The sequence below is a fragment of the Sinocyclocheilus grahami genome, unplaced genomic scaffold (assembly GCF_001515645.1).
Source record: "Sinocyclocheilus grahami isolate Dianchi unplaced genomic scaffold, SAMN03320097.WGS_v1.1 scaffold833.1, whole genome shotgun sequence".
NCBI classification, from domain to species: domain Eukaryota; kingdom Metazoa; phylum Chordata; class Actinopteri; order Cypriniformes; family Cyprinidae; genus Sinocyclocheilus; species Sinocyclocheilus grahami.
The window spans coordinates 369963-390518 of NW_015506012.1; the positions used below are offsets into that span (position 1 = coordinate 369963).

Below are 20556 nucleotides of genomic sequence, written 5' to 3' on the forward strand. Positions count from 1 at the left end.
TGGGTCCCCCAGGAGCAGGCTTGAAGACCTGTTTTAGAGCAATATTCTTATAAAATGTTTACCTGGCTCCAAAATTTTCTATTAACTTTATGATCGTGAGGATTCCCCCAGTATAGAGCAATATTCTTATGAAATGTTTACCTGGCTCCAAAATTTTCTAATAACTTTACGATCGTGAGGATTCCCCCAGTATGGTAACACCTGCAAAACAGAATGAGACAAAATTGCAATTATAAGACATATTATTTGTCTTAGCCTGATGAAATAAAAAAATAAAAAAAACTTAAAAATATATGTATATACTTTTCATAATCTTAATTACAAGGTGTATTACATTATTTAGGGCTCTACAACAAGGACAGACTGATTAACCCAGGCAAGAATGAGCACGTGAAAGGATGTGTTTGAATTTATAGCTTTCATCAAGTTACATTATATCTCTTTAAAGGCGCTGTATGTAAGTTTTTGATTCTACTAAGGCATAAAAATACCATAATATGTTTGCAGATATTTAAGAAACATGTTTATCTGAAAAACAATGCTACAGTCAGTTATTCTCCTTTGAAAATGTGCGTTCCGGGCCAGAATGACGGTCTCTGTTTTGGTTTGTGAAACCCGCCCACTGCCAGTTTATCCAATTTATTTCGGCACCCCGGGTTGCCAGTTCGCGGAAAACACAGCGTATTTAATTTCATTCATCGTCAAGTGCGCTCGTTCCTGTTGGTGTCCTCAATCTGGCAACCTGCGTGTGCGTCAAGTCTGAGGAGGAAGGGCCGGGTGAAAAAAACCCTCTCCAATATTTTGAATTTGGACTGCAATACCTAGTTCAACTACTCGGTGTCAATCCTACATACAGCACCTTTAAATTCCAGCTATTACACAAATGAAAAACATGAAAAATTACTTTTTGTATCTTATTTTTAATATAACGAAAACTAGTGTTTCATGAAAAACATATTTCCTTCTGACACACAAAAATATGTTGCTAAAAATAAATTGTGGCAGGGCCAGTAAAAACATTGGCAGGGCAAGTATTAATCCTAACTACTGGCCTTACCAGGCCAACAAAAATAAATAATTATGGCTCAGCCCTCCGATATTCCTAGTTTTTCTGGCTGGGATTTCAGATACAGATGATTTGTGAGATTTAGTCTGACTGGCAGGAAATTAATATTTAGGATGCTGATATTAGTGGAACACGCTATAAATGATACAACACTGCCCCCTAAAGATTACAAAAATCAGACCAGAAGTGCAGTAATCTGTCATGCGTTTCCTTACAGCAAAAACATGCAAAGGCTAAGAAAAAACACATTTTCCATTGTTCTGAAAATAGACAGTTCAATGGGTTTATAAAAAGTTTGAGACAGTGAGGGACACTGAAAGAGAGCGAGAGAGAGAGCAGTAAAAAGGATTCCACGGCTGCAGGTGTTTCCCTGCACAGCTGCCACACTCACCTTGAATTTGGGGACAAAGCGCGAGAACTCCTGATGCCAGTTGTTGAGTGTTGAGGCTGGGGAGATGATCAAGAAGGGTCCCCAGATGTTTTCCCTCTGTCAGATAGAGCACACGAACACAAAATAAGCCAAACAGGTGCAGACAACGGAGGGGGAAGGGGACGGAGATGGTGGGAAAGAAAGAGAGAGGAGAGAGGGGTCAAAACAGGAAACAACTGAAGAACGAGGTAACATGCTACCATGGCTTCCTATGGGCCCACAGCGCTACACTTTCATATCAAATACCAAAACTCTGTGTCCTCTTTTCGCAAGCCCTGGAAGTCACGGAGAGCAGCGGAGACAGCTGGAGGGTTCGAAGTGATGCCAAAAAACTGATTTGTCGTGTCAGGGGTTTGTTTGGGAGAAAAGAATATGATAGCACTGGAAAGCAGGCAATTGTTTTCTTTTAAAATGCTGGTGTCTCATTCCCAAAAAATAAACCTTTTCCAGATTTTCGACCTGAGAGCCTGGAGATTGGGAAATACAGTATCTTTCAAGTGAAATCTGTTGGCTTGAAGATGATACAATAGGGATGGAGAGAGCATATACGTGTATTTGCTTTAAAATGCTCGGAGAAAAATAAAATTGAGATTTTTTATTAGTAGAAGTAGTCGTAATAGTAGTATTACTATTTGTTATTTATGGAACTCTGTAAATGTGTTAGTAATACTAAAATAGTATTATTAAAACTAGAGTGAATGCCAACATTTTCAGTGTGTAACTACTTAATTTTTAGAAAGCTTGGAACGTCAGTCCTTACCTCTGCCAGATGAGCCAGTAAAGCGATACTCTGGACCGTCTTTCCAAGCCCCATCTCATCTGCCAGAATGCCATTAATGCCCTATGAGAGACAAACAGACATAAATCACCTAAAGATCACAGACATGATGGAAGAATGCGATATACACTACTGGTCAAAAGTTTGGGGGTCTGTAAAATTAGTTTGTCTCTCTTATGCTAACCAAGGTTACATTTATTTGATCAAAAATACTGTAACAACAGTAATATTGTGAAATATAATTACAATTTAAATTAAACATTTTCTAATTTTAATATACTTTATTCCTGTGATGGCAAAGCTGAATTTTCAGCAGCCATTACTCCAGTCTGCAATGTCACACAATCCTTCAGAAAACATTCTAATATGCTGATTTAGTCAAGAAATATTTATTTTATATTATCAATGTTGAAAACGGTCATGCTGCATAATAGTTTTGTGAAAAATGATACATTTATGCTATATATTTTTTCAGGATTCTCTGATGATTAGAAAGTTAAAAAAAAAAAGCGTTTCCAACATTGTGAATGTGTTTACTGTCACTTTTGATCAATTTAATGCATCTTTGATGAATTAAAGTATCAATTCCTTGAAAAAAAACTGTTTCGACCCAAACTTTTGAATCCTTATGTATATAGAAATAAACATGAGAGAACATCAAAAATCACCTGTTCATAAAGATTGGCCAGCCAGTTCATGCCTTTGAGCTGGTAGCCCTTAAGTTTCCCATTGAAGATGGTGGGCTGGGGGATGTCTTCACCTGCTTGAATAGATGGGTTTGATAAACTGTAGCTCTCGCCGAAGCCGAAGCCAGAGCCAGAGCCAGAACCAGAGCCAGACACGCTAGCCGCATAAAGAGAGGCACTGCGACTGTCCTTTGCTTCCTCATCAAACAACCTAGTCTATACACAAAAAAGAGGGACAATGTAATAATTTCCAGCAAAAAATTATTATGTATAATGCAAATCAAAGGTATAAAATACAATTCAGATGGCCACTTACTCTGGCCTGGTGAATCTGGTATGCCTCTTTTGCATTTTTAAGGGCCTGAGACTTGTAATATTCACTATCTGCAAAAGGGCAGCATGACATTTGACTCAAAAATGCACATGATTGTAATACGCATTTTCTATCAGGTCTATCAGGGTAAGAATAAGATCTTACCATAGTCTTCCTGGCCGACATTGACCATAACCCCTCCACCGATGTCAATCTGCCGTTGGGAGGTGTTGTCCTCAAGCTTGCGTAGGATCTCCTCCTGTGTGCCATCTCCCCCAGCGTTCTGCTTGCCCCCCATGAAGTGAGCATACAGCTCTGTCTGGGTGATCAGGAAGTTAAGCTTCCTCTGCTGACGCTTAGCCTGATAGGACACACAGGAAGAACTGTCAGGAAAAAGATTTAGGAAGTGATTCTCAGTGAAAGATAATTTCTAGTGCATATTTATTAATACCTCCCGCATCTCCTCATCCAGTTTGCGTTGCTCAAGAGCCTCTTTCTCAGCGCGTTTGCGGTGCTCTTTCTCCACCTTCTCGTACTTCTTCCAGTACAGCAGCATTTCTTTGGTGAGGCGGCGTGCTCGTGGCAAAGTCTCTTTGCAGTTCTTCTGCACTTGGATCGCAGCCCTCCGGACCTCACGCATACACTGGTGGGCCAACTGGACAAGTGTACACATGCATTTTTAATACCAGATTTTCAGTGACCTTCAAATGTTAGTGCTGTCAAACGATTAATCGCTTCCAAAATAAAAGTTTTTGATAAATAACATAATGTATGTGTACTGTGCACATTTATTATGTATATATAAATACACACACATACAGCATATATTTCGAAAATATTTACATTTACATGTATATATTTATATTCATATAATTTACATTATATATAAATATATTTAAAATTTAAGCATAACATATTTTTCTTAAATATATACATGCATGTGTGTGTATTTATATATACATAATAAATATACACAATACACACAACATATATTATACAAACAAAAACGTTTATTTTGGATGCGATTAATCGTTTGACAGCACTAGTTGTGACATTCAAATGTTTAAGGTCAGTAAGATTTTTATTCTTTTATTCAGCAGGGATGCATTAAATTGATCAAAAGTGTAAGTAAAGATGTTTATAATGTAACAAAAGATTTCTATTTCAAATCAATTATATTTATATATTTACATACTACATATATTTTATATATCTTATAAGTTTATATCCATTAAATAATACATACAAATATTTCAATTTCTTCAAAAATATGAAGTACAACATTTTTCAACATTGATGATAAGAAATGTTTCTAGAGCACCAAATTAGCATACAAGAATGACTTTTGAAGGATCATGTGACACCGAAGACTGCTGACATTATTTTACTTTTTTTCCAAATAAATGCAGCCTTGGTGAGCATGAGAGACTTCTTTCAAACCCCAGTGGAAGGTTATGTAAAAAATAAACATATCTTACCTTTCTGGCATTGGATAAAACAAAGTTCCTTGCCGAGACTTTCTGTTTAAACGCCTGAAATGAGACAATGAAAACGTAGATTAAAGCGGGAAAATAAGAAATAGCTATTGTGCATGTCACAAAGCTCAATGGGATTCCAAAGAAAAATGCTTGTACCTTTGGGATTTCTTTTTTGGCAATCGTGAGCCAGACCTTTCGTCTACGAGCATTGAGCTGCTCGATGGTTAAGTGCTTCTTTTTGATCATGGGAAGAGGTGCATCATGAGAAAACTTGGCAAAAATTTTAGTAACGTGTGGCCGTCCCTCCATGGAGAACTCCTCTCCTCGTTTCTTCTTCTTTTTCATCTTTTTTAACTTGGCTATGAAAACAGAAGAAGGATGAGTATTTAAATGAGCAGAAAACAGCTACTGTCATCCTCTTTTGTTCTGTAGGCTTACCCTTACATTTCTTCTCTTCCTTGATTTTCTTTTTCTTGAGGCCCAGTAGGTGGCGCTGCTGCTCGTAGAATGGGTCGTGAGTGGCCAGGAGGCCTGTGCTGTAGTGTTGATAGTGCTGCAGCTGTGAACACAAACACACATTACCAACTGTTTCCATGAAGCTATTTATGCGGAGGCAACTATCCCGTGTCGTACTTCTCTGTCAGAGTGGAACTTGCTCTGGTGGAGTTTGGTGAACTTGTGCAGGCACAGCATGTCCTGGAGCTCTTCCCGTGACATTGTGAAGTCAGAATCATCCGAGTCCGTATCGGAATCTGTGGTGTCATCGCTCAGCAAGATGCCCTGAAATTCACAAACAATCTCCCGAACATCAGAATGCTTAGACACAGACATATAGGACAGGCACAACTGTCAAAGCCAAAGACTTTTTTTTGCCAGTTCAAATAGTAGTATGGAAACCTGTTTCCTCTTCAGAGCAAAAACAACTGTAATTTCATATCTTATTACTGCAATTTATTTGCATTTTGTCATAAGTGCAACAGTTCTTTTCCCATGTCCTCTTAGAGTTTGTATCTCAATATTGTGTGTACTTCTTTACTCTCACTAGTACTGCCACTTTATTTGTCTCAATTTTGACTTTTCATATCACAACTGTGATTATTTCTTGTAACTGTTAGTTTATATTTTGCAATGTGCCTTTATTTACTATTTTAAATGTTATATCGCAATTACCGGTTTTATTTTTTACTCTCAACGTGGAAACAGGCTTCTTTAAAGCAGGGATTGGATTTAGATAAAGGTTTTCCCAGAATTACTGTAGTGTTGTATATATACATTACCTTTAGCCATTTCCTGCTTTTCTTCAGTTTTGAGAAGTTATACAGACTGGCCTTGTCAGCTTTGTGTTCTGAGGATGACAGTTTGGGGTTTAAGGTGAATTTTTTTTTTTACTCATTAAAAGCATCTACCCCTAAATAAATGAAGAGTACTTTTGAAAAATATGTTTAGAATCATATACACATTGGAATGCCTAATGAAGGCCGCCATGTTGAAATCACATGACCAGCTTTTTTATCATAGTAATGAGACAAAATGTACTACATCCACGGCATTAGATGCCAGCAGAAGTCCAAGACAACTGGTCTGCGCAATATAAACAGAAAATTACATTCTTATGTTATATATCATGGCTACTTTTTATTTTATGTCTTGTACCTTGCAGCACAGCTCCATTGAGAGTGCCACACTCTGCCTCTCTATCTCTGCAGGAGTCCTTGCTTTCATTCTCAGGGTTGATGTGATCATTTTTCACTGCCAGCAGTGGGTTAGACGGAGCCAGAGAAGACCCCTCGCCCAAACCATCGTCGCTGTCATCGCTGATATAGAGAAGCAGACACAAACACAACCATAAACAAACCACCACAGGCCTTACAACCAAGCTGCAGTGCATTATTTCCCATAAGTAGCTTTTGGTTTTTGGAATTATGGGAAATGGAAAAACATTCAAAAACAACAAAAGAGCTAAAAATCACAAACTGGGTTGGGACATTATAGTCTCTCGAAGGATTTTGTAAAGGCATGGTAGTCATGCAGTGACTCAAAAGGCCAAAAAGCTACACAACAAATTACCTGGAAATGTTCTGGTTAAACACAGCAGCAGTCTGCTTTAAAAAAGTGTCTAGGCGGAGGGATCGCTCAAGGTACTGCAGGTGAAGTGGTTTGGCCAACTTTGAGCATGTGGCGTCTCCCACGCCATCCTGCTCTGAGGCCATAGGTAGAGGTTAAGAGCCCGAAAGGGCGATCACTGCAAATACAATATGGAAAGTGTTAGTTTGTGTCAAAGTGTTTGCTAACTATAAATGAGATTATGAAGATCATCTGAATGCTTTGAATCAAGGTCATAAAACTGTGGTTATAGAACAGTACAGTACCTTTGGAGAGCGAAACTTCATATTTCACAATTTCAACACTGAGTGTCCCAGAAATGATTAATCTGAAACAGAAAAGGATGTGATATTGACTTATTTACTGCATTTACTGATGAACCTGTCTGCTCTTATATAGACATAATCACTGTAAGATTGATTGCACATTTAGAATAAGAATATTGCATATAAATAAATATTCAGAACTTTATGACAATAACAAATTGCACATAAAAATGAGAAATAAATGTAAAAATACATACGCACATAAATGGATTGAGATTAACACAGCTGACAGGTTTATTGAGAGCATACTGATGTAATACTGAATTTATTCCATTGTTGTAGATGGATGTGCCCTCTGTAGGGCAACAGAGGTGCTAATCAACCTGATAAACAGCCTTGTGAGGTTCACAATCAGCTGGACACAACAAAAAGAATGACTTTGCCTGAACTTATAATTGGACTTCTTAGATTTGCATCTGTTCAAAGACTCCAAGAAAAGTAGATTTTTCTTATTAAAGTTTGGGACTGGTAAAAAAAAGTATGTTTTTTAAATAAGTCTGTTATGCTCAACAAGGCTGCATTTATTTGATCAAAAATAAAGTAAAAACAGTGATATTGTGAAATGTTATTACAATTTTAAATAACATTTTTTTATTTAATAGATTTGACAATGTGATTTATTTCTGTGATGGCAAAGCTAAATTTTCAGCATTACTTCAGTCTTCAGTGTCACATGATTCTTCAGAAATCATTCTAATATGCTGATTTGCTGCTCAAGATACATTTATCATTATAAATATTAAAAACAGTTGTGCTGCTTAATATTTTTGTGTAAAATGAGGTACACTTTGTAACAAGTCTTTACTGTTACTTTTAGCCACATTAATCATCCTTGCTTGATGAAACTAAAAAATCTTACTGACCACAAAAACCGTATCTTACAAGTATTACACAATTCAAGTAATTCAGAAAAACAGACAAAAGATTTACTTGACATTTTATCAAAAGATTTTGATAACTCATCTTGCACTGCACAGTTTTTTTTTTTCCAAATCAAATGCTCACTAGAATGAGAATATCCACACCTTCCAAAAATACTTGTAGCCTAATAAGTACCAAGTAGCAAATCATGTTTTTGTGGCATCAAGTGATTTCCTGGGGTCTTTAATGTTGAGAAAATGTAGCAACAATCTCAGTATGTCCACAATACAGAAGAAAGAAAATCTGTTGCTACTTCTGTTTCACAGCGACTTAAAAAATAACAAACGTGAAGCGCATGGATGAATGGCACTAATGAACTATTGAATTGATGAATTGTTCATAACATTTATAAAACAGATCAATGGAAAATAGGGCGAATGTCCTTTTCACACCCACTTTAAAAACTACTAGTGAACGCTCAAAATATAAGTATTATTTATATAAAAATAGGCAATGGTTTATTACAAATGCACCATTGGAAAAGGATTTGTATCTGTTTGTAGTAATTCAACCCACTGCAAATCTAAAGCAAACATGATACTCCACCTCAAATAATACTGGTGCATTTGCACAGGTTTTTGAAAACATAAGCACTCACACCACTAGTGTTTAGTGTCCCATTTAACCATTTCCTGGATGGAATGTCACAAACGGAGCAATGGCTAGCCTATGAGTTACTCATTTTAATAGTATGGCTACTCATTTGGCTTTAATGTCCGGGGAACTATTATTATACAATCAATAGACTCATGTGTTACTGACAGATAACGTTACTCGTCAATTTTGGTTTCTTCATACGAGACAACGCAATTTATAAACCTAACGCACACTGATGATACAGTCATACGAGCATATCCTTTTATATAAAGAGGAAATGTATAGCGGTGCAAGGTGTCTTAAGACTTATTCACACAATATCATCGACAGGCTGATGTTTTATTTCTGACTTAGCTTAGCTAGCACACTAAGCTGGCTAGGTTTAGCTAACGCTAAGCGTCTCGGCAGCCAGTGCTGCTTGTTCATCTAAATCCAGGGTTACTTTGTATGTTGCTAGTTAGCAGCGCTGCAATGTAAGGTAAACTCGAGCCACGACCACTAAAAACTATGAAGTTATTATGCTATTTATATGCTATTTGGAATGATAACCGTGCAGAGGTGACTTTTTTTAAAGCATCTTTTTAGCAAGTTCTTGATCGTTTTGGATTATTGAAATGGGTTCTGTCTCTTTAAGACCACCACCTCTTTGTCAAATGAAATGTAGGGAGATATGATTTAAAATGAATCGTAATGTTCCGTGGCCTTGTTCCACGTGAGGTCAAGCACCATCTGTCCCGTCTCATGTCTCTATGCACTGCGGGAGTCGAGGAGGCCAGCAGATCTGCGATTCCCATATTCTAATTCTTTCTCCCTCCCGGCCATCTTCCCCCATTGCTCCCCCACCATGTTCCTCATAAACGCTCGCTCACCTTGTCCCCCGTTTTTGCTCTGTCTCTGTTGCAGCCGACTCGCAGCTCTCTGTCTCCAAAATGGCGGTTGTGAGCGAGGAGAGAGACCGTGAGTCGGTAGCAGCAGAGAGGCGGCCACTTTCAGTAACTGAGAGAGCAGGGACACGGCGCCATGGCGAGGACAGAGTGGGGAACAGGCATACCAATCAATTATAGAGCGAAGGCTGCAATCTTATAAGCATTTCGGGACGTATCACATTAAAGTACTAGTAGCAAATATAAAAGAGTAGTTTCGTTTAAAAAAGATAGTGGTAGAATCCGACCCTTTATAAATGAAATGGGTTATATTGGAGGAGAGCGTAATGCTTTCGGAGTTCTACTGATTGTGCCTAGAAAAACCGAACGTTGCCGAAGGTCTTATGACGTAAAACTTTCCGAATGTAGCCTCAAAATATCGCGTGATTGGGACTTGACGTAGAATTTGTCAGTCTTGTAAATACAAAAAACACTAATGCAATATGAAAATCTGTATTTTCTATGCAACTTAATTATATTGCTATCCATAAATGTAAGGTATTGAAATTAACCCAATTTTTCTCTTTAAAAAAAATAAAAGTCTGTCTCTGTCTGGAAATGCTCACATTTTGTATATATATATATATATATTTTTTTTTTTTTTTGCTTTAATTTATATTGTAAGGGAAGTCTGTTGTATTAAGTGGTCCTAAATAACATTTAGTTTTCTCTTTGTTTTTATTTTCACATTTTATATATTTTCCTTTATCGCTGTGTTATAGTGCTATGTATAAACGCTTGGCCATTATCTCTTGGTATTTATTTATTATACAATTGTTAAAAATAAATAACACTAATGAATAGAGATCATTTAACTTATCAAATAAATTACACCAATAACTTAAATGTGAAAATGTGCTTAGATAAAAAAAAATTGTGTATACATTACTTACTGATTTCATCAAAATTTTATTTTGTTTTTTTACTAAATGAAAAAAGTTTCCATAAAATGTCTTTACATTAGGAGTGATCCCTTTACACCTTTGTCCCATAACATTGTATCACAACACAAATTCTGGTCAAATAGCAATCATTTATTCGTTTTTGTGGCATACATTTAAAAAGATATTTGAAAATGAAAACAAGTGCATATTAATTTTTTAAGTGACCAGTGACCTAAGGAAGCAACATAAAATCAAAGATGGTCATTTGTACAGTACATATCTGTTAATACTCATTAATTCAGCATGTAGCATGTAACATTCTAAACAAATTACACACGTTCACAATGCACAAATGGTTAATTTGTCAGGATATGTACAATGTATAACATAGATTTATTGTACAGCCCTCAAATGAACTCATGAAGAACTGTGTCCTTCAGAGCCAGCTGGACATCTCTTGATCAAACTTCTGTGGATCTATGAAAGGCTTGTCAATGGATTTGATCATCAGCTCACCACAGTAGACACACTCACACGCTATGATATCATCAATGTCAGACTTGATCTGCTCTCTGCTTCCTTGGCCCTTGCCTAAGCTGACCGTATCCTCCTCTTTGGGCCTGTGCCTGGATTTGGTGGTCTGAGTGGTCGCTGCCAGCTTCTTCTGAAGCTCCTCTAATTTATTCTGCTTAAAGGCAGAGAGGTGAGAGATGACTTCCTGTAAGAGGCAATCATAATGGAACATGTGACCACACAGGAAGAGATAGAAAGGTCTGTTGAGCAAGGGGAAATCGCAAGTGGCACATTTTTCCTGAGACTCCACCACTCCGTACTTGTTCCTCATCTCCTGGATGTCTTCACGGATGCGTTTGGCACTTTGTGTGGCCTCCTCCATTTCTTGCTTCAGCTCCTCGATGTGTTGATTGTACTCTTCCAGGGAGTTGCAAATTGCCTCCTTGAAGTGGTCTATCGTAACAAAATCTGGAAAGAAAGGCAAGATGTCCTCAATCTTAAGAAGGTTGCAACTGGACAGACAGTTCATGGCCTTCTTCACATCTTTCTCCTCCTGAACCACATGACGAGCAATCTTCAGCCACAGCTTCTTCCTCAACTCCTCGTCATCCTCTGGAAGGTCGGCGCAAGACTTGGCCAAATCTACATCCACCTAAAGGAATAAATATAGGCATTATTTAAAAAATGTAAATGTATAACTATCCCAATACAGACAGTTTTAAAGGGATAGTTCACCTAATAAGAAAATTCTGTCATTAATTACTCACCCTCATGTCGTTCCAAACCCGCAAGACCTTCGTTCATCTTCAGAACACAGATTAAGATATTTTTGATGAAATCCGAGTGGGTTTGGATACGCATGTGTTGTGGTAATCTTCTGAACGCGCATCGAAGACTGACACGGAAGATAAGAAATTGTTGAATAAAGTTGTTATTTTTGTTTTCTTCACGCACAAATGGTATTCTCGTATCTTCGTAACATTACGGTTGAACCACCGATGTCACATGGACTATTTTAACAATGTCCTTACTACCTTTCTCGGCCTTGAACGTGTTAGCCAGGGTCAGAAAGCTCTCAGATTTCATCAAAAATATCTTAAGGTCTTACGGGTTTGGAAAAACATGAGGGTGAGTAATTAACGGCAGAATTTTAACAGAGAATGTAAAGAGTATAAAAGCACACATACTTGTAGAGCTAGATCCACAGCTTCCTCATACAGCTCCATAATCTTATAAACCAAGACGCAGGCCTGCAGGTACCCATGTTCGGCACAAAGGCGCAAGGCATATTTCAAGTCATAGTGGATGTCAGAGACGTGCGTTCCTGCTTGTTCGAGGTACCACAACAGAGCGTCTGGCTTGTGTTTGGCATAAAGTGACAGTAAATAATTGTGAATGGCTTCGTCTTTGACATCCAGCTCATACACACAGAACTCCATGTACCGGATGGTCTCGTTTATCTGCTGCATGCTGCCCATCTGGCTGTAGTTCACCAGCGCTGGGATCAGATTCTTCGGATCCAACCGGTTTCCCATTTGAATCCATGCATCGACCACCTTTTTGGGGATGTGCTGCATGAGGACCGGGGAGAACTTGTAGAAGAGCTTGTCATCACAGTGTTTGGAGAGAACATCTAAGGCTGCACTGTAGTCATCATGCTGGCAGTAATGAGATATGACACGCTCGTAATCTTGCATGATGACTGAGAAATACACCATGTTGTCCACGTCGCCGTGACTAGCGAGCAGGTCGTAGATTGTGTTGCGATTGTTGAAGAAGCAGTCTTTATGTTTGGGGCTTTTAAGAAAGGTGCGGAACTCTTCTCGGGTCTCCAGAAAGAGGTGTTGCTTGCCGTCATCGGCCTCCAGTTGACCGAGCCGGTTCAGATAGAGTTCTGTCAGCCAGGTGACCAGCAGGGTGATCTGAGTCTTCTCGGTGGCCTTGAGGTTGGTCAGCTTCTTAATCAGAAACTCTTTCAAGGCCTCCTCCTGCTTGGCCTCGATGAACTTCAGCGCAATCTCCTCAAAGTAATTCTGAGTGAGAGCGTAGCATTTGGCACTCTCCAGGAAGCGCTTGTTTTGGAAGCAGTGCTCCGCCTCTTTGGCCAGCACCATGTCTAGGCATTCTGGTCTGTCTTTGCAGTACTCTTTAGCAAGGTCAAACTTATTCATGTTCATGTACATCTGCCAAACGTCCCGTGCCTCTCTCTGGATGTGGTAGCGAAACACAGCTTTCTCGGTGTAGATCCACACGAGCCCAGTGATTGGATCTTTGATCATCTTTTTCAGACTGCCGAACTTTTCCGGAAAAAAGTTTTCTTCGTGCACTACCTGTCCGTTCAGAGTGCAAATACTCTTGACGCGGTCTGGGAGCAGGAGCAGGAAGTGAAACTGGGTGAGGACTATAGAGAAGGGCTTGACGGAGTTTAAATCGATGTCTGAGGTGTATTCCCACACTTGAACATCACTGAGTAGAGAGTCGGGACGCACATAGTCTAGCTGTCCATACAAAACCCCATTACCCATCATCCATGCAAAGGTCTTCGGGGAACAGCGCAACTTGGACGTGTAGAACGTAATCTCACTGTAGCCCATGTTGACTGGAAACTCCTGGAAGCTGGGTAGGAGATCCTGGTTCTGGGCAAAGATGGAGCTGAACCCCTGCTGCTCGGATCCCTCTGCCAGCTTTCCTACAAACTGGAACAGGCGTTTCCGTGTTGTCGCAACAATGAAGTACTTGGATTCCAAGCCACGTTCTACCTCGAGGCAACAAACCGGAGCTGGCTTACCATCCTCCTCCAGGGAATGAACCTGTCTGAAGTACTGGTCTGGGTTAGTGTTGAACAAAGAGCCCTCTGAGGCAGAGATCTCTGCTTCAAAGATGATTCCCTGGATGGTACCGACCAGAATCGGCCCAGTGTTGGTCTCAGAGCCGATTAATTTATTCCATCCTATGCTTTCAATCAAGTGACCTCTCCATCGTGACAGACTTCGGACCTTTTGAGTGTTTCGGTTTAGGTACACACATTCATTTGTGGTGAGGCTGATGACTAAATGTGACCCTGCAAGACGATCGATAAGGTCATTTTACAGACTGCATTAAAAAGCAAGTAACTTTAAGCAGTTCAACACTAAATTGCAAGTTTAAAAATGCCAGGCCTGAGCTTTTGATCCAGTTTACACCTGGTATAAGATCTATCTTCAGTCAATGCTAAACATGGGCGTAAATGGGGTTCAAAATTACCACGTCGTATTTGTATTGTAAAAGCTAATCCTTCTCATGAGCCTATTCACTTGTCAATTAACCACTGTGCCGAAGACAGTTTTTAAACTTTGCTGCTAAATATGTATTTTAATTTTACATTTACAGCTATATATACACACACATTTAGAAATGCAACAATTTGTATATATATTTGAAAATGTATTATTTAATATTAATTTCTAAATTATTTAATATTATTACACATTAAATCATGGCATACATGGCAAAACATTACTGTAAGGTTTGTGCTATTGACTATCACAAGATAATCTTGCAATGTCAGGCATTTAGACCAAGCTAACCAGATTTTAAAAAGTTGATCCTACTCATCTGTCAATTAAACAATGTGCCAAAAAGAGATATTAAACGTTGCTGGTTACAGCTTTAAACAAAAATAACTTTCTAATAAAAAAAAAAAGCATAACTTTAAAATTACAATTTTATATTTACATTTATAAATTTGCACTTCTCATTTAATTTATTTACATTTTTTATTTCATATTTATTTTCAAATGATTTAATGTTATTTGTTATTAAACCATTAAATGGTAGCATACAGGGTAAAACATAATTAAACTGATTAATTTGTGGTATTTACTGTTATAAAAGGAAAACAGACAAAGAATCATTGAAGAAAAAAACTCATATGCCAGCTGACTAGTTTAAAAGGTTAATGGAAAACTCAAAAATGTTTATTTTTGCAACGCTTAAATAGTGTTTGTATGACAAATGCACATTATTACCAGGTGTAAACACTGTAAACACACCTGACCATTTGTGAATGGATCACACAAGACAGATCATAATATCAGGCTTAAACATAGAATTGGTTTCTCTTAATGGGGTGCATTGTAGAGCATTACATGATATAAATCATATCAAAAACAGATTACATTTCATGTGTTTATCCATTGTACTAGTTTCCAAACAATGAAAATATACATTTTCCTAATTGAATTTCCCAGTTCACATCTGGTAAACTACTTTGGGATGCTTCTTTTATAATATTAATTTCAATGGAAATCTAATCAGACCATTTATGTGTCTAATGACGTCTAATAGATGGCCCAAATGCATTTAAATCCTCTTACAAGGTATGAACATCGACACGTGATTACCTGTAGGATCTAGAAAAAGTTTGTGCACTTTGCCATCATCCTTTCTTCCCAGTTCAATCTGATTTGGCTGATCAGGTTTTCCAAGGTCAATTCTGAAACATAAAAAGTATGTCAACATATTAGGCTGCAACACTTTAAACTGCTCTGTAAATGTTGCTGACCTCTTTCAGGTCAGTTTACAAGAATCCATCCTATACATATCTTGCATACATGCATAATGCAAATTAATCATAATTAGCTTTATGATTACAAGAACACGCTTTATGAATACGTTACAAGAACACAAATAAAAGGCAGCTTAAGTGATTTTTATCCCACTTTAACAGACTGTAGCCAGATTAAATTTGCATTTCAAAGAGAATTGTCTTTAATGGTCCACATCCTCACTGCTTAGTCATTTCACCTTTCAATATTCAGACAATAAGATACACATTAATCACTAATTGCATGATGTACATAAACTAATCAATGCAAAACATATCAGCTGCAAAATATCCCAATTAAACAGTTGTTGATAACATAGAGTTGAGAAATAGCAGCTTTACCTCAGCAGGGTGTCTTTCCCCAGACTCATGCATAACTGGTTGTTGCACACTGATAAGTGGTTGATTTTTTCGGGAGGTGAGAAATCGATGCGCTGCTTGTTGAAAATGGGTTTCTCTTCCTCCAACCTTACATTCACAAACCCTTGGAACGGAAAACAAAACATGTAAAATACCACAGTCACCCCAAATTACCCAATCATAATGTTTGCAATATCCTAAAAGCTGTAGATACAGAGGTTTATACCTGAATGAGTAATCCCGATGTTGGCCGCTGACACACGGCTGTGTTGACGGATGTTCTGAGAATCTTCATATTGATCCAGAATAGATGCCATTGCAAATGATCAAATATTCACAAAACTACAGTATGTCCACTGAAGCTGTGTTCACACTGCAGGTAACGATGTACAGTACAGTAACGTTATCTCTAGCAGCTGTTCCCACCCATAACACGCTAGCATGTGAGCTAATAACCAGTTCAAAAGCTCAGGCCTCCGTTATGTGCTAATTAATATATACTGGAACTAAAACAGATACAAAATCAAACGAAACTGAGCTTTAACTTATATTTTATGAGTGAATAAGGACAGAAATAAGACCGAGTTGTGTTGTGTGCATTTCTGTCTTGGTCAGCTGAGCTGATGAGTATCATGTGATTACATGACAAAACTTCACTGTTGTTTTTTATCTGTCCACGTAGTGGCACTGTTTAGATTAGGATTGAATCTCATAGATTTACAGTTTGTTATTATTACAGTGTTATAAATTATTGGGGTTATTATGCTTCATTTGTATTGGTTATGTTGTGCTACTTTAAAAATCGAATTTATTTTTAATCAATAGTGGCAGTCTAACATTTGAAATACAGATCCTAGGTCTAAAAAGAGTTATAAAACTAAAAATGAAAATGCAGACTGTCTTTATTTTTACCATTTTTACACGGCTCGTGTCAATCGAAATCGTTAAATTCCAGTTTTTCCTCTTAAATATGATGACTCTATCAAAACAGCACAAAACGCCTCTGGACACTGAAAGAGTTATAAAACAAAAAATGAAAATGCAGACTGTCTTTATTTTTTACCATTTTTACACGGCTCGTGTCAATCGAGCAGGGCTGTTAAATTCCAGTTTTTCCTCTTAAATATGATGACTCTATCAAAACAGCACAAAACGCCTCTGGACACTACTGTATTCTACAGTTAGTACATTTTTAGCCTATTCAATTGCATAATAAAAGAAACTCGTAGCCAGTTACAGTAATACATTTTATTTAACCGTTTAGAAAAGGCGTGCGCTTTGTTTCGTTGAGAATCGTTTGGGATTAAAATCGTTAACGAATCGTAAAATAGTTTATCTGTGTTCGAACCAAAGATAAGTACTTTCCATTGAGGCTCGTGGCTGCGGTGGGCGTGGCTATGCAAAGTCAAGCCTCTCCGAGTCGCTGATTGAAAAGGCACAGAGTGAGAGAGAGAGGTCCTTCACAGATCAGAGAGAGACAGCTTTTGAGCTGCGAAGGTAATGAGTCACTCATCAGTCTCAACAAAGACACCACCCAATACTGTGGAGTTTACTAAGTTTTCCTGAAGACAATTCTTCGTGGCTTTAATTGTTGGACATGCCACCTCAAATGGATTACTTTTACAACGAGTCAAGAGTTCCGTCCGTGTGTTTAGAGCAGGACGACGCGCTGGAGCCCGGGATCAGCTGCATGCTGGTTGGGGATGGTGCGGTCGGGAAGACTAGTATGATTGTCAGCTACACAACCAATGGATACCCTACGGATTACAAACAGACGGCTTTTGACGTCTTCTCAGGTAAGGGGATGATCTTTGACCTCTTCTAAACCCTGGTGGTTAAATGAATTAGATGAATTATGAGAATGAAAACTTAAACAGTCTTTACATTATGCCTATTCAGGACAAGTTCAGGTGGATGGGACCCCTGTGCGGATTCAGTTGATGGACACTGCTGGACAGGTAACTGTTTTGTTAATTTGTGATAAATTTAATCAAATATTTCACATTAGTTGTTGTAATTGCTTGTGAATTGAGAATGGATGAAGTATAAGTGTAAACTGTTCAGAAAGTTTGGTAAATTGTTCACTTAAAAAAAAAAGTGTGTAAAGTCAGTGTAAACATTGTAAAAAAAAGTTTGTAAAGAACCTTGAAAAGGTTTGTAAATTTAAAACATTGTTTAAGAGTTTGTAAAGTGTAAACGGTGAAAAAAGTGTATATTCGGTTAAAAAGTCTGTAAACTGTCATTTAAAAAGTTTGTAACGTGTAAATTTTGATACACAAAATTTTGTTAACTTTGTCAAGTGTTCTTATCGGTCTTTGTCTTTGACTTGCAGGAAGAATTTGATGAATTCAGATCTCTGTCTTACGCACACACGGATGTCTTCCTTCTCTGCTTCAGTGTGGTTAACCCCACATCATTCCAGAACATAACCAAGAAATGGATCCCTGAGATTCGTGCGTGTAACACATCCTCCCCCATCATTTTAGTCGGAACTCAGTCGGACCTTATGTTGGATGTTAACGTTCTTATAGACTTGGACAGGTACAAGGTCAAACCCGTGTTCAGCTCACGGGCACGGAGCCTCGCTGAGAAGATCAGGGCCGCCGAGTACGTGGAGTGTTCGGCCCTGACCCAGAAGAACCTAAAGGAGGCCTTCGACGCTGCAATATTCGCGGCTATTAAACACAAGGCCAGAAAGGCCAAAAAACTGAGATTGTCAGACAGACGAGCTAAAACTTTTTCCAAGTGCAGCTGGAAGAAGTTCTTCTGCTTCATCTGACTCTGTGGGTCAAAATGTGTGGACTGTTTACATGAGATATTAATTTATTTTGGACAATGTGTTTACCTACGGTCATTTAGCTTTATTTTATGGGCGGAGTTGTTTGATTTGTGGGAAACTTCCCAGGAAACGTTCAAGTGACATCTGAGAGCTGTTGCGTTACTCGACACAAAGTTTATGGAGCGTTTTAATCACATAAGCTTGTATAAGTAACACTAGCTGTAAGATTTATAGACATTATGAAGAAGGATTATGGAAAACTACTCCTTAAATCATTTATTGTTCACAAAGAGCACCCACCATATGTAAATGAATGAATTTGCATGAGCTGGAGAGCTGCCGATTCAAAGCTTGAATGGTGCTCACGTGGAGATGCCTCTGATGGTCGAGGGAACCAGAGCGGATCTTATCTCTTTTGTGTCAGGTGCTACTTAGACAGACTCTTTCATATGCAACAGCCCAAACTAAAGCCAATGTGTGAGATGTCTCCTTCTTAGGTGCCTGTGACCATATAAATCCAACATCACTCTTACAATGATTCAGCCTGTTCTCCTGATAACCCTTAGCTGGGGATTGTCTTGCAAATTGGCAAGATAAGATTATTAGGCTTGTGTGAAAATGGTTTCCTAAATCCGGGGAAATTTCGGCAAGGTTTTTCCTGGTTTCCTAAGACCGGTTTAGCGTCTTCTCTTGTGCAAATGTATTGTGAGAGCGCATACACAGATGAAAGTATAGAAGCCCAGCCCATTTTGTGGAGCCGTAGCTTGGTTGTGTTTATTTTATTCATCTTTTTCTTACAGTGTGTGTGTGTTCTCACTGGGTAAACAATGCTGTCTTTGTTACAAATATGCTTCTTGTGGAAGTTATCTTTTTTTTTTTAAATGCTGTTTGTTTTTAACAGTTCTGTTTTGATGCCTTCTCACTGGGTAAACAATGCTGTCTTTGTTACAAATATGCTTCTTGTGGAAGTTCTTTTTTTTTTAAATGCTGTTTGTTTTTAACAGTTCTGTTTTGATGCCTCAGGCAAGAAGGATGTACCGCTTGATCATTTTATCTGTCTTCACTATTGTTTTGCCTTTTGATCAAATTCAAGCAGCACTTTTATACAGCTTCTCCTTCAGTGTTTCTTTGCATCATTTAAAAATACATTTCCAATGCGGTTTTCCCAATGCAACTATGCAAGTTCTCTGTTTTTGTTCTTTTTTTCCTGCTTTCAGTGTTATATGTGAACGTTGTTTATTTACACAATCATGTGTTTCTCTTAAATATCAAATAAATAACATGATGAAAATGGACATTGTTCCCTAATTGTATTTTTGAGCTCAGTTAAGCAACATTCAAAAGTTTGGAGTCTGCAAGATTTTGTTTTAGTATTTTGTGCTCAACAAGGCTGCATTTATTCAACCAAAAATGCAATACAAACTATAATATTGTGAAATACAATTAAAGATAATGTATATTTTAAAATGTAATTTATTCGTGGGATGGCAAAACTGAATCAGCAGCCATTACTCCAGTCTTCAGTGTCACATGATCCTTCATAAATCACTCTTATATGCCGATTTGGTGCGCAAGAAACATTTTTTTAATATTATCAATGTAGAAAAAATGTGGCTTAATATTTTTGTTGAAATCTTGTAACATTATAAATATCTTTACTGTCACTTTTGTTAAATTGATTGTATCTTAGCTGAATACAATTATATTATCATTTGAAATATTTTTTTTCCCCAAACTACTTAAAATGAACTTGTGAATGTTTAAATTCACTTTGATTAAAAATAATTAAATAATTAAATGCCTAAATTAAATAT

General features: G+C 37.8%; 3 protein-coding genes across 5 annotated transcripts in view; 1 reads left to right on the plus strand and 2 right to left on the minus strand.

Moving 5' to 3' along the window:
* The window catches only part of ino80 (INO80 complex ATPase subunit), a 42313-nt gene extending 32575 nt beyond the window's left edge, over positions 1 to 9738 (minus strand). For 2 of the 3 annotated variants that reach the window (XM_016247384.1, XM_016247382.1), the window contains exons 1-16: positions 9568 to 9738; positions 7121 to 7182; positions 6819 to 6993; positions 6405 to 6565; positions 6029 to 6096; positions 5385 to 5531; positions 5190 to 5310; positions 4908 to 5110; positions 4752 to 4805; positions 3725 to 3928; positions 3439 to 3634; positions 3277 to 3344; positions 2943 to 3176; positions 2257 to 2337; positions 1458 to 1553; positions 142 to 201 (exon numbers count right to left, since the gene is read on the minus strand). In XM_016247384.1, the coding sequence (XP_016102870.1) occupies positions 142 to 201; positions 1458 to 1553; positions 2257 to 2337; positions 2943 to 3176; positions 3277 to 3344; positions 3439 to 3634; positions 3725 to 3928; positions 4752 to 4805; positions 4908 to 5110; positions 5190 to 5310; positions 5385 to 5531; positions 6029 to 6096; positions 6405 to 6565; positions 6819 to 6961 (1836 nt within the window). In that variant the 5' untranslated portion in view covers positions 6962 to 6993; positions 7121 to 7182; positions 9568 to 9738. The remainder of the gene's footprint in view (positions 1 to 141; positions 202 to 1457; positions 1554 to 2256; positions 2338 to 2942; positions 3177 to 3276; positions 3345 to 3438; positions 3635 to 3724; positions 3929 to 4751; positions 4806 to 4907; positions 5111 to 5189; positions 5311 to 5384; positions 5532 to 6028; positions 6097 to 6404; positions 6566 to 6818; positions 6994 to 7120; positions 7183 to 9567) is intronic. The other variant, XM_016247383.1, reaches the window with a different exon arrangement.
* An 863-nt stretch (positions 9739 to 10601) lies between these two features.
* LOC107562698 (vacuolar protein sorting-associated protein 18 homolog) lies at positions 10602 to 16611 on the minus strand. The gene is made up of 5 exons (XM_016247385.1): positions 16190 to 16611; positions 15946 to 16087; positions 15401 to 15492; positions 12206 to 14079; positions 10602 to 11670 (listed from the first exon to the last, which is right to left on the minus strand). Exons 1-5 carry the CDS (start codon positions 16278 to 16280, stop codon positions 10942 to 10944), a joined length of 2928 nt encoding a protein of 975 aa, XP_016102871.1. The 5' UTR covers positions 16281 to 16611; the 3' UTR covers positions 10602 to 10941.
* A 777-nt stretch (positions 16612 to 17388) lies between these two features.
* On the plus strand, positions 17389 to 19653 carry LOC107562688 (rho-related GTP-binding protein RhoV-like). The gene is made up of 3 exons (XM_016247373.1): positions 17389 to 17759; positions 17863 to 17921; positions 18296 to 19653. The coding sequence occupies exons 1-3, from the start codon at positions 17561 to 17563 to the stop codon at positions 18740 to 18742; spliced, it is 705 nt and encodes a 234-aa protein (XP_016102859.1). The 5' UTR covers positions 17389 to 17560; the 3' UTR covers positions 18743 to 19653.
* Positions 19654 to 20556: the final 903 nt, after the last annotated feature.